At 53.3% G+C, this 10,255-nt stretch overlaps 4 protein-coding genes and 1 non-coding gene across 5 annotated transcripts; 1 reads left to right on the forward strand and 4 right to left on the reverse strand.

The window, feature by feature from the left end:
• Window positions 1-640: 640 nt before the first annotated feature.
• BO86DRAFT_t152 lies at window positions 641-712 on the reverse strand. The gene has a single exon. It is a non-coding gene; the product is annotated as a tRNA-Glu (tRNA).
• A 304-nt stretch (window positions 713-1,016) lies between these two features.
• BO86DRAFT_103033 (class I SAM-dependent methyltransferase) lies at window positions 1,017-2,147 on the reverse strand. The gene has a single exon (XM_025665876.1). The coding sequence runs from the start codon at window positions 1,966-1,968 to the stop codon at window positions 1,147-1,149; it is 822 nt and encodes a 273-aa protein (XP_025527135.1). The 5' UTR covers window positions 1,969-2,147; the 3' UTR covers window positions 1,017-1,146.
• On the reverse strand, window positions 1,863-3,467 carry BO86DRAFT_363418 (Zn(II)2Cys6 transcription factor domain-containing protein). The gene is made up of 2 exons (XM_025669969.1): window positions 2,781-3,467; window positions 1,863-2,723 (listed from the first exon to the last, which is right to left on the reverse strand). Exons 1-2 carry the CDS (start codon window positions 3,453-3,455, stop codon window positions 2,166-2,168), a joined length of 1,233 nt encoding a protein of 410 aa, XP_025527136.1. The 5' UTR covers window positions 3,456-3,467; the 3' UTR covers window positions 1,863-2,165.
• Window positions 3,468-3,625: 158 nt separating this feature from the next.
• On the forward strand, window positions 3,626-5,044 carry BO86DRAFT_389711 (uncharacterized protein). The gene has a single exon (XM_025672208.1). It carries the CDS (start codon window positions 3,732-3,734, stop codon window positions 5,022-5,024), a length of 1,293 nt encoding a protein of 430 aa, XP_025527137.1. The 5' UTR covers window positions 3,626-3,731; the 3' UTR covers window positions 5,025-5,044.
• A 1,140-nt stretch (window positions 5,045-6,184) lies between these two features.
• BO86DRAFT_103042 (cell wall mannoprotein 1 family protein) lies at window positions 6,185-7,792 on the reverse strand. Its single transcript, XM_025665877.1, has one exon. It carries the CDS (start codon window positions 7,324-7,326, stop codon window positions 6,448-6,450), a length of 879 nt encoding a protein of 292 aa, XP_025527138.1. The 5' UTR covers window positions 7,327-7,792; the 3' UTR covers window positions 6,185-6,447.
• Between the last annotated feature and the right edge of the window lie 2,463 nt (window positions 7,793-10,255).

Raw genomic sequence — 10,255 nt, forward strand, 5'->3', positions numbered from 1 at the left:
GAGGCGGTGATGCAGCAATGTAGTCATCCGCTTCGTCCAGAGTTTCATTGGCTTACTGGGACGTGTTACTTTAAGCTTATTAGTTGATCTAGGACTTGATCTCGGTGATCGATCTATACCGTGTACTTGTGAGTAGAGGGACCAGTGATTTGGGGGGTCCTGCTGTTGTCGGAGATTTCTTGGCGCATACTTTACCTCCACCGGGAGGGCCTTATCGTGACTTTTTCGCATATGATCATTTACCTTGACAGCAACTCAAAGTCATACATGCGGTCTTACGATCAGCATAGAACTTGAATTAACTAACGTCGACTCCGTACTTCTCCTTTAATTCTTGCAGGTCATACTCTCACTTGCTCTACCGCTTAGAAAAAGGTAGTAACTGAAGTCACTGGTCCACGGCACTGCGTAGTGCTATATTGCCTAAACCGGAAAGAACTAGACACCGCCGGCGGGCCGGGCGGGGCCCGGGGCAGGCGACCATTGCACCTTCCAGATTCGATGAATATTCATCCCCTCCTGTGGCATCGACCCCCAAACTCTAAAAGTCATAGACATGAGAAAGATCCGCAAAAAGGTGCTGGGACCTGTTTCAACAAAAGAGCAAAATATATAATATATAACATTCTGTTATATATAACTCCGATAGGGGGAATCGAACCCCCGGCTGCCGTGTGAGAGACGGCGATGTTAGCCACTACACCATATCGGACATTGCATATATTACAAATTGATAATAATGTATATGGGCAATGAGCTTTTGATACGGTCATCACGGATCTACGATCTGGCTCTGTGATTTCGGCGGGGCTGATATTGGATTTGCGTACATGGAGACTGAAGCTGGGCTGTGCTGGGGATAAACAGCCATACGTCGGGCCTTTCCTTTCGGTCTCACTGTATGCATTGGCTGTCGCTGTGTGGCGGATGATGATCCATCCATACTGCTTTTGCTCTCGGCCAACTTTATGTGCGTGACTACACTGGATGCGTATATGCATTTAGTGGATGGCGATCTATTTGTACTAGTTTGTATATATCGAACGGAGGACTGAGAAATCCTCATTGCAAGCCAAGTGGCATGCACTCCCTGATACCCATTCATCGAAGCCAAGGACCGACATAGCCAGCAACATACCACAGAACTCACTTGAAACAAACAATCTCCCCATGCAGCATCCCATACCACCCCTGCTCACACGCCACAAACTCCCGCCACCCGTCCACCACCACCGCCAGCTCCTCCCTCGTCGCCAGCCCACTCTCCACCGCCCGGTCCGCGAACCCCGAGTGGCGCGCTCGCTCCGCCATGGAGCCGCCCCAATACTCGCGCTCCTCCGCCGAACTGAAACACCAGCTGCCCGTGCTCTTCCGGATCTGCGTCTGCGCGAAGCCCGCCGCCTCCGCCCACACGTGGATCCTCGCCCCGGGGTGCGGGTTCCCGCCGCTGCGCTGCGCCAGCGCCCGGGTCAGACGGTCCCAGAGCTCGATCCCGCGGTTCGCCGGGTACCAGGTGTGGATGCTGGATTCGCGGGCGGCGACGATCCCGCCGTTGGGCTTGGCCACGCGGCGCATCTCGCGCAGGGCCTGGACGGGGTCGGCGATGTGCTGGAGGACCTGGTGGACGTGCACGAGGTCGAAGGTGTTGTCGGGGAAGTCCAGAGCGTGGATGTCGCCGACGGCGAAGGTGACGTTGGTGAGACCTTCGGCGGCGGCGAGCTGCCGCGCGGTGGGGAGTGGGTCGGCGAAGGAGTCCAGGCCTGTAACTTGGGCGGTTGGGCGACGGCGGGCTAGGTCGATGGTTATGCTACCTGGTCCGCAGCCGATATCCAGGATTTTGAGGTTGCGGGTGGTGGATTGGAGGTGATCGAGGTGGGGGAGGAGGTACGGCGCGGAGTTGGCGAGGGTGCGCCAGTTGTGCGTGCGGAGCACGCTGGGGGTGTGGTTTGTCGAGTAGGTGGATGCCATTCTTGAGGATAGGTGTGCGCCTTGTAGCTTGAGTCAATGGTCTAGGAAATGTGTGTATAGGCTGGGTTGAGAATGGTTAACGATGGCAATATATAGGTGCCCAGTCGTGGCTGATCAGTAAGGTGGGCCATCCTCGGAGTTCCGAGACAGGGGCGGGGCCCCCGTATGGCCGTCAGCGGTTGATGTGCGTCACTAGATCAACACCCATGAATATGCGTAGTGACTCCGAACAGTAACATCCCAAACTCATCCACAGCCTGCAGCCACCTCTCAATCCTCTCCCTCTGCTCGACTGTTCCCGTACGCGCGGATCGCCACAGCTCTGAGATTTCCAGCATCCCATCCTCCCAGGTCAACAAATGACGGTCATACTCCCGTTCCCACGTCTTCCGGTCGGGCGCCTCCCACAACGATCTGCCCTCTGGAGCAAAAGCACTCCCGACTTCGTCGGCTATGAAGTTTGGCAAGAGTTGGTCGGCGTTGTAAACACTGCTGAGGAGGTACATGGCAAAGATGGCACGACGTTTCGAGGCTACCACTATCCACGACTCCCAGCTAGGTCGCGAATGGGATGCTTCGGCCACGCAGAAGAAGCCATTGCGAGCCGTGCGGAAGGCCAGTTCCATGAGTGTGATCATGACTCTGTCGGTGACAGCGGCTGGGGCAGCCGGTCGCGGAGAGAAATATAACATGACGCAGTAGATCAGGTAAGCTTGGAAAGTGGATAGAAGGCTATAGTCGTGTTGGCTTGGAAGCTGGGATCAGGATTTGATTAATGTGCGTTACGTACGAACAGACCTCGGTAGGCATACCTCGCTGAACAACCTTTCCATCTCCATTTCGATCATGTTGATGACCATGACTTCACTTCCTGGAACAGCATTCTCCCACATGCGAACGAGACTGTAGCAGTTGGCTAAGGCCTGTGGCAGCCTTTCACCAGACACTTGCGACGGATGAATGATAGGAGGTACGTTGTGGTCCTTCAGCATGAAGCGGGGATAGGTGGCCAGGATCCTGGAGATGTACTGTAGTGTAAATTGATGATACACCTTCGGAACCTCGTCTCGCTCCGGTGGTGGGAGAATGTATGGCCGAAGCCAGCGATCTCGAATACTCTCCGCCCCAGAAGCAGGGACCAGGTCGATTTTGGTGAAGTCGACAGGCGGTTGCTGGTCTCTCGGTGACCCCTCCGGTCGATGCCTGCTTTCTCGACTCGACGTAACGCTTGCGGGGCTGCTGTTAAATACAAAATAAGATGGTAAAGCTATGGGCATAGCTACGTCTTCGGTCTGAGTAGTAGGGTGTGAAGTTTCAGGATCAGTGGAGTATTCGCACTTGCGCCCGCGAGACTTGCATTGAGAACAGGTAGGTCTTTCGAGACCGCAACGAATCTTGGACTTGGTGCAGCCTTTGCAGGTCCTTTTCCGCGGAGGAGGAGGCGGCTGTCGTCGCCTGTTTGATTTGGAGGGCCTTGGGCCTGCCATGTTGGTTTTGCATGGAAATGGTTGTTGGTGCTGTGAAGTTAGCGGCGACGCGGAGTTCCGAAGCGGGTGGGAGACAACCGGAAAGGAACTCCGCGACTCGAGCGACTAGCTGACATCATTGTTTCGGTTCCACAGTCCATCACTTTTGATAGCAGCTTTGGGGTGTGATTGTTCCTTCGACGCTATCTTCCGCTTTACTGCCGTTGGAGAATCCGGAGGAAGCTTACTAGGTACAGTGCACTATTCCGAAATTCTAAAGGCCCTCAAGAACGCGCAATGGCGACGCGTCGTCTTCTCCGAGGCTTGACGCGACATGCCGATAGCCCCAGACTGCTTCTCTCCCCAACATCTCAAATACCACAGCATCGCGCAACAAGCACCCAAGCAAGCACCATCGTCACACAGTTTCGAAGACGACTACACACACAAACGTCCTCCGAGAAGAGCCTGGACACCACACCACCACCAGCACCATCACCACAAGCACTCCGTCCAATCTCGCACGCCTTTGATCCTGCAAACTCCAAACCGCCAGCTCCGCCCTCACCCTCGACTTCTTTCTCAATCATCCGACCAGAGATCTTCGCACGAGCTCAAGAAGACCATCACGCTACCCCCATCCACCCATCCTCCCACCGCGTCCCATGGCCAACCTCTCTCCCCATCGCTCTCCAGTCCAAACACTGGCGTCAAGCCGAAGCAGCAGCAACTACATACCTGCAAACCATCAGCACCTCCCACTCAACCCCTCTGACCCTCGAGACCGCCCGCACAAGAACACTAATCGACACGGCAGTATCCTACACCGTCAACCTCGTCCCGCTAAGCAACACCACCAGGATCCAACTCCTCGCCAAAACCTACGTCCTCCTCTTCCTCCATGACGATGCAGTCGACACGCAAACCCCTTCTCAGGGTATCCCCCCTCGCAGCGCAGTCTCGCACAATCAACAAGGCTCCACAGCGGACTACCTTGCCTACGATATCCTAGCCAAGGAGGTACTAACGGAGGACCCTCACGAGGGAGCGCGATTGCTCGATGAGATCATATCCTGGGGATCAGCTACGCAGCGCGAGCGGCCGAAGACGTTCGGGTCGTTGGCGGAGTATCTCTCGCATGGATTGGAGGATTTCGGGGCCGACTTGATTCTCCAGACGGTGCGGTTCGCGTGCGGGACTGCGATCGAGGATGTTCGGGCGTTAGAGCGGTTGAAAGCCTTGTGCGCGAGGCATTTGTTGCTCACGAATGATCTGTATTCGTATGCGAAGGAGGTCCGGGCGGAAGCGGAGACCGGGGAGGTGGTGCTTAATGCTGTCAGGGTAGTGCGTGGGCTCATGGGCGGGGATGAGTATGATGACGCTCTAGCTGCGAGGGTATTGAGAGTAATGATTCGGGACGTAGAAGATCGGATGAGCGCAGAGTGTCTGCGCCTGGAACAGTCGGGAGTGTTGTCCGCGGCGCAGCTGGTCTATGCGCGAGCGATGGTGGCGGCGGTTGCGGGGAATATGTTCTTCTCCGCGACGAGTCCGCGGTATGCTGGGGCTGTCGCGGGGACGAAGCTGGCGTAGCAGCAGTAATTGGACAACAGAATGTCTCTGGAGCAGTGGAATGGCCCTTCTGGAACCCTCGATGACCTTCTAATTGGTCACACAAACAACAACCGATCAGAGCACGCCAAGGATGGCTCCCTACGCTCCCTCCGCTCCCTCTTGCCCCTCACACTATTCCCAAAAAGCGACTAGTTCTTACCCTCCAGCTGCCACTGCCAGCCACCATATTAAATGGCCCCACCACTTCCCTACCTTTCTTCTTCCTCTTCCTCCTCCTCCCCTCATCAACCCATCCTTCTTGGAGACGAGATCATCCTGCTATAATGTAGGTAGGCAGCATCTCAACCCCCAAAATCAACCTCCACGGTACTCGGTAGTGGTATAGACCTCCCAGCACCGGCAACCAACCCCCCTCGCGAGTTTCTTTCCAAAACCCCGAGGGGGCGAGTGTCCTTGCTATCTTCCAAAAGTACCAAGATGCAAGCGGGCATCAATCAAGCATGCTGCTACTTGCGATTCCCCTCGCGGGGTTTGCCCAATGTGGTTGCATGAAAGTCGGTGTCCTACATTTCCCGTAAATCCTAGCAGGCTGTGGTGTGAATGAATGTAAAGCTTTTCATAGGGCGCCTGATCTGTGATTTAGTAAGCTGTGTCAGACATATTCTCGTAGTAGCTAGTCAGGTGAAGTTTCCTGGGGACTGTATGTACTCGTGATTTACCTCGCGTACCTCACGCCATGGTTGTTTACTTTTTGCACGGACCCGCTAACTTTTTCCCCCTCGGAAATACAATGCGCGAGGGCAAGCAAGCAAGCAAGCAAAAAGCTTCCTGCAGCGGTCGGGCTACAGGGCGGCTTAGACTTCCCGCGTCTAGTAGCCGAGCATGCACGAGGTACTGAGTAGTGATGGGAGGGGATGGCGATCCGCGCTAATGGGTGACATTTTGCGGTTGATCGGAGTGTAACTTGCTGCTTCTGGCGGGAGGCAACCATACAAGGGTCGATGAGGCATAGTGGGTAACTTACTCCGGACATGAAGGTTGCTTCTGCTGGGCTGGTGGGCAGCAGAATCTGATCATCCGCTATTTGGGCAACCATTGAGGAAGATCCACAAGAGCATACTACTCTGCTCAGAAAATGATCTAGGGGCCAATGAGAGGTAGGACGTTTATGGAATTCCTTTTTGTTTAAACAATTCATTGTGTTTTCGTTGTACTGAGACCATATTACATTTGTCAACCAATTAAATAACCCAGCAGAAACTAAGGCAAACCAAAAACCAAACACATTAAGCCACAGTCCCGGGCTGAAATCAATCAACGGTGAATAGATATACATGGCCAGCCCATATCTTTTCATGATCGCACTTGTCGATAACCGTTGCACTTGGGTCTTCACAATCGTTTATCCATTGCAGGCTCGGGCCATCTTCGATGGTGCCCCTTACAAGGCAACAGCAATGGCGGCAGCAGCGGCAGCAGCACCGCCGAAGACGTAGCTGAAGCGGTCAGAGTTGGCAGCGCCAGTGAAGAGGGTGGAGCTGGCGGAAGCAGAGGGGGTGCTGGAGCTGGAGGGGGTAGCAGAGGCGCTGGCGGAGGTGGGAATCACGGGAGACGAGGTTTGAGCACCAGTGGTAGCAGAGTCGCTCGTGGTCGCAGCGGCAGCGGTGGTCTCGCTCTTCTCAGTGGCGGAAGAAGCAGCGCTGGTGGCGGTCTTGTCACTGGCGGAAGAGGCAGCGGAAGTAGCGCTGGAAGCGGTGCCAGAGCTAGTGGCGACATCCTTGTACTCATCGACACCCTTCTGGATGGCATCGGTGATACCAGCAGACAGAGAGCTGGCAAGGCTAGACAGGGAGTCAGGAACCTTGGAAGTGAGGGCGTCAGCCAGGCTCTTGGCAGCAGTGTACTGCTTCTGGAGCTGCTGGTAGACAGTGGCACCAGCACCAGCCGAGACGAATTGGTCCTTCTTCGAGATCAGGTCGTTGACCGCAGTCTGAACGTCCTTGGTCAGGTCCTGGACAGGACCAGGGATTTCAAGAGCATCGGTGGAGCTAAGGTCGTCGCCGCCGGTAACAGTGCTGGTACCCGAGTTGATAGTTGAGACCAAGTCGCTCGAGGCAGACTCGACCTTGGAGGGGTCTCCACCGCTGTAGCTGTTGATGGCAGAATCAAGCGCCTTGACCTTGGTCTCGATGTCGGCAAGAACGCTGGTCACTGCGGCGACATCACGCTCAACGAGGCTGGGCTCACGGACAACCTTAGTAGGGTTGGCGAAAACACTGGTGGCCAGGCCGAGAGTGAAGAGAACACTGGTGAACTTCATTTTGGCGATGAGAACGACGGTGGATTAGAGTAATAGATATTAGACTGTGTAGGCCAAACGAATGCTCAAGTCCGATTGCTGGAGGAGACAGGCGATCTAAAGAATGTATCGATGCTGGTGGTCAAGGAAGCTGCAAGAGTAGCCCTTTATATAGAGAGAGAAATCCGATGTACATCCTCACATGTGCACCACGGCACGGGGGCCGAGGCCAATTTCGACCAGGGGAAGGTTTTGCTGCTCCGATGGATCGTGTCATTGCAAGGACCAAGGCTCTCCTCCATGATTGACCCAATTTAGGACGAAGAGGGGGTGGTGCCTGGGAAAGCTAGGAAGGATCGTCAGTGTGATGGTCGTTCTGGACCAACGATTTGATGACAGGCCCATTTCCCGCTCTGCGAAGTGGCTACAATCTTGATTGCCTCTTTCCAGGGTGTCCGGCTGGCGGAAGATGGCGGCAGCGGCGATCTGTATTCGGAAGTTAGACAACTCAAGGATTGGGGGATAGAGAATCGCGTACTGCTCGGAGGCTGGAGTAGGACCCCAGCTACTTCAAAGTGGGTAGCATTCAAGTTGTGAGTAGCAATTGATTTGAGTTCAATGGTGGACGAACCAACAATTAGCGGCCACCAGTGTTGACCCAGCCGGGGATCCACCCCCGGATTCTCATTTGTTTATTTGTGTTGCATTGGCTAAGAGAACCGACCTAAAGACGGAGCGAGTGATACGGTGGTGCATGGCGCAGAAATTTCGCCCAGGGTCTGAGAGTGGGTAAGTTAGTTGACGAAGTCAAGAGTAAGACACCATCGCTGCCAGGAATGATGGTAGGTGTAAAGTGGTGTGCTCCGTATGAGGAATAGATTCTAGGAGTCCACCCAGGAGTCCAGGACTAAAGTTACCCCGCACCTTCCCTGGCTCAAATTCGGGGCTTTCCGTTGGGTGGATTCAACCAGGGATCTTCCGCCTCTTTCCCTCAATTCGGCAGTACGGCCGACCCACGGATGGAGACTGGACAAATTCCCATCCCTCCCTCCCCAAGCATCTCTTTGCTTTTGCCTGATTATGCGTCCAAAGGTCCATTTTACTCCTGAGTGGAAAAGAGCGCCAGAAGAGTGGAAAAGAAGACCGACCTGGAGATCTGCAGGTCCGGAAGCAGTGAAGGCCCGACTTTGCCACTGGGCAGGAGAATGCAGGAGAATCTGAATGCAGTGTCTGTTTCTGTAGTATTCTGCTCACTTCGCTTGGCTCAGACTATGGAGGTGCAATGCTTGCCTACTTACTTTAGCTCCAGGTATCAAAAACCCCGCACGGGTCCAAGTAAGACTAGGGATTCTCCGTAGCTTAGACCCTCCGTCCATGTACTGACCTGTCTACTCTTCGTCCAGTACCTCCGAACCACACTCGCTAATTTGGGCAGAGAGTCAGAATTTCTCACAACCTTCTGTACAAGGTGTTCGTCTGCAGACGTTGTTGTCTCACCTTGCCTCATGTACACTTACACGTTACACAGATTGATGCTTGGGAAGCACATGTTTGCGTTGGATCCCTGAATGAAAAACCGACTCCTTTTCTGCATCATAGCATGAGTGGACATGCTTGACGGGATGGCCAATTATTGCTTATTTCGGCACAGCCAATGCATTCCTTGAACCAGGTGGCGAGCATGACGTGACATTTGGGCACATGAGTCAATTTATCTTACCATTTGGCAAATGCATGGCAGCAAAGCCCTATGGAGCTTTGGAATGAGACTCGCCCACTTGCTGAGCTATGGCAGCACCCCAGAGGTGTCATGTGCACATCAGGCCCCTGCTTCCTATTCTCGCTGCTTTGATAATCTTTATAAATAAGATGTACAGTACATCCAGGTACAGCCTAGCTGCATTTGCATAATCGTAATGGGAATTCTTTAGCACTTCTTCTAACAGTCCCAAGTACTACGTACTGTACCTTCCGAACGGTATGATATTTTTTTCCCGAAGTTCCGTGTGAGCCTAGCTTCTGTTCATGCGCCTATAGAGACTTATGAGCCCCCGTCCTGAATGCAAGCTTTCTATGCCACATACAATTTCTGGGGCCCAATTCCAACGTCTCCTGCGTCAGGTAAAATTCCCTTTCATCATTTATCCTACACAGCTTCAAGATACTTGTCCGAATCGAGGCAATGTAGCCATATTTTGAAACAAGCTTAGTGATCCCGATCACTGAATCTCAATGGGGTTGGAACAGAGATAAGCTTTGCTGCGGATGCTACTAACGCAGATGCCAAACCACCAAATCTCTGTCGCCGAATATAAATCGCACCCCCAAAACAGATGTTTTGACTAATAAGAAAATTTCGAGGAGCCACCGGATCACCAACCCAATTTTCACCTCGTTCGATCTCTAAAATAGTTTGTTCGAGTCTATGTTTATCATGATCGACGAGCCTGGCCGGGCCACTTCCCCTGCACCCCACGGGTTCCATATTTTGAGTTCAAGATTCGGTGTTTCAACCCGAGCAGATCGACAGTTGAAAGTTTTATCTCGCAAACAATCTCCAACTGCTCCAATCTCCAACTGAAGATCTCGTTATACTGCAATTGGAATATGCGCAGTTCGAAAAGTGTTTGACCAACGACGGGTCCGAGACTCGATGAAACGTGAGCTGCGTGAGCATAGTTGCTATATGGCTAGCCCTTGCTTGTGTAACGAATAACATACGCTTCTGCTGCATCTATTATGGCAATAGAATATTGGATGAGACGGAGAGGCTTGTCGTCCTGAATCTTCCGCTGAGCTGAGAGGCATCCAGCCATGTTTGCCCTAAGAGGCAGTACACATTGATGTGACCATGATCGCCATACTTAAGAGATCATTTCGCAGCATCCTCAAAGACGAACCTGCTAGGTTTCGTACAAAATGTGCGTAGTTTGAAACAGAAGAGCGATAC

Source organism: Aspergillus japonicus (assembly GCF_003184785.1).
Source record: "Aspergillus japonicus CBS 114.51 unplaced genomic scaffold BO86scaffold_28, whole genome shotgun sequence".
Classification (NCBI taxonomy): domain Eukaryota; kingdom Fungi; phylum Ascomycota; class Eurotiomycetes; order Eurotiales; family Aspergillaceae; genus Aspergillus; species Aspergillus japonicus.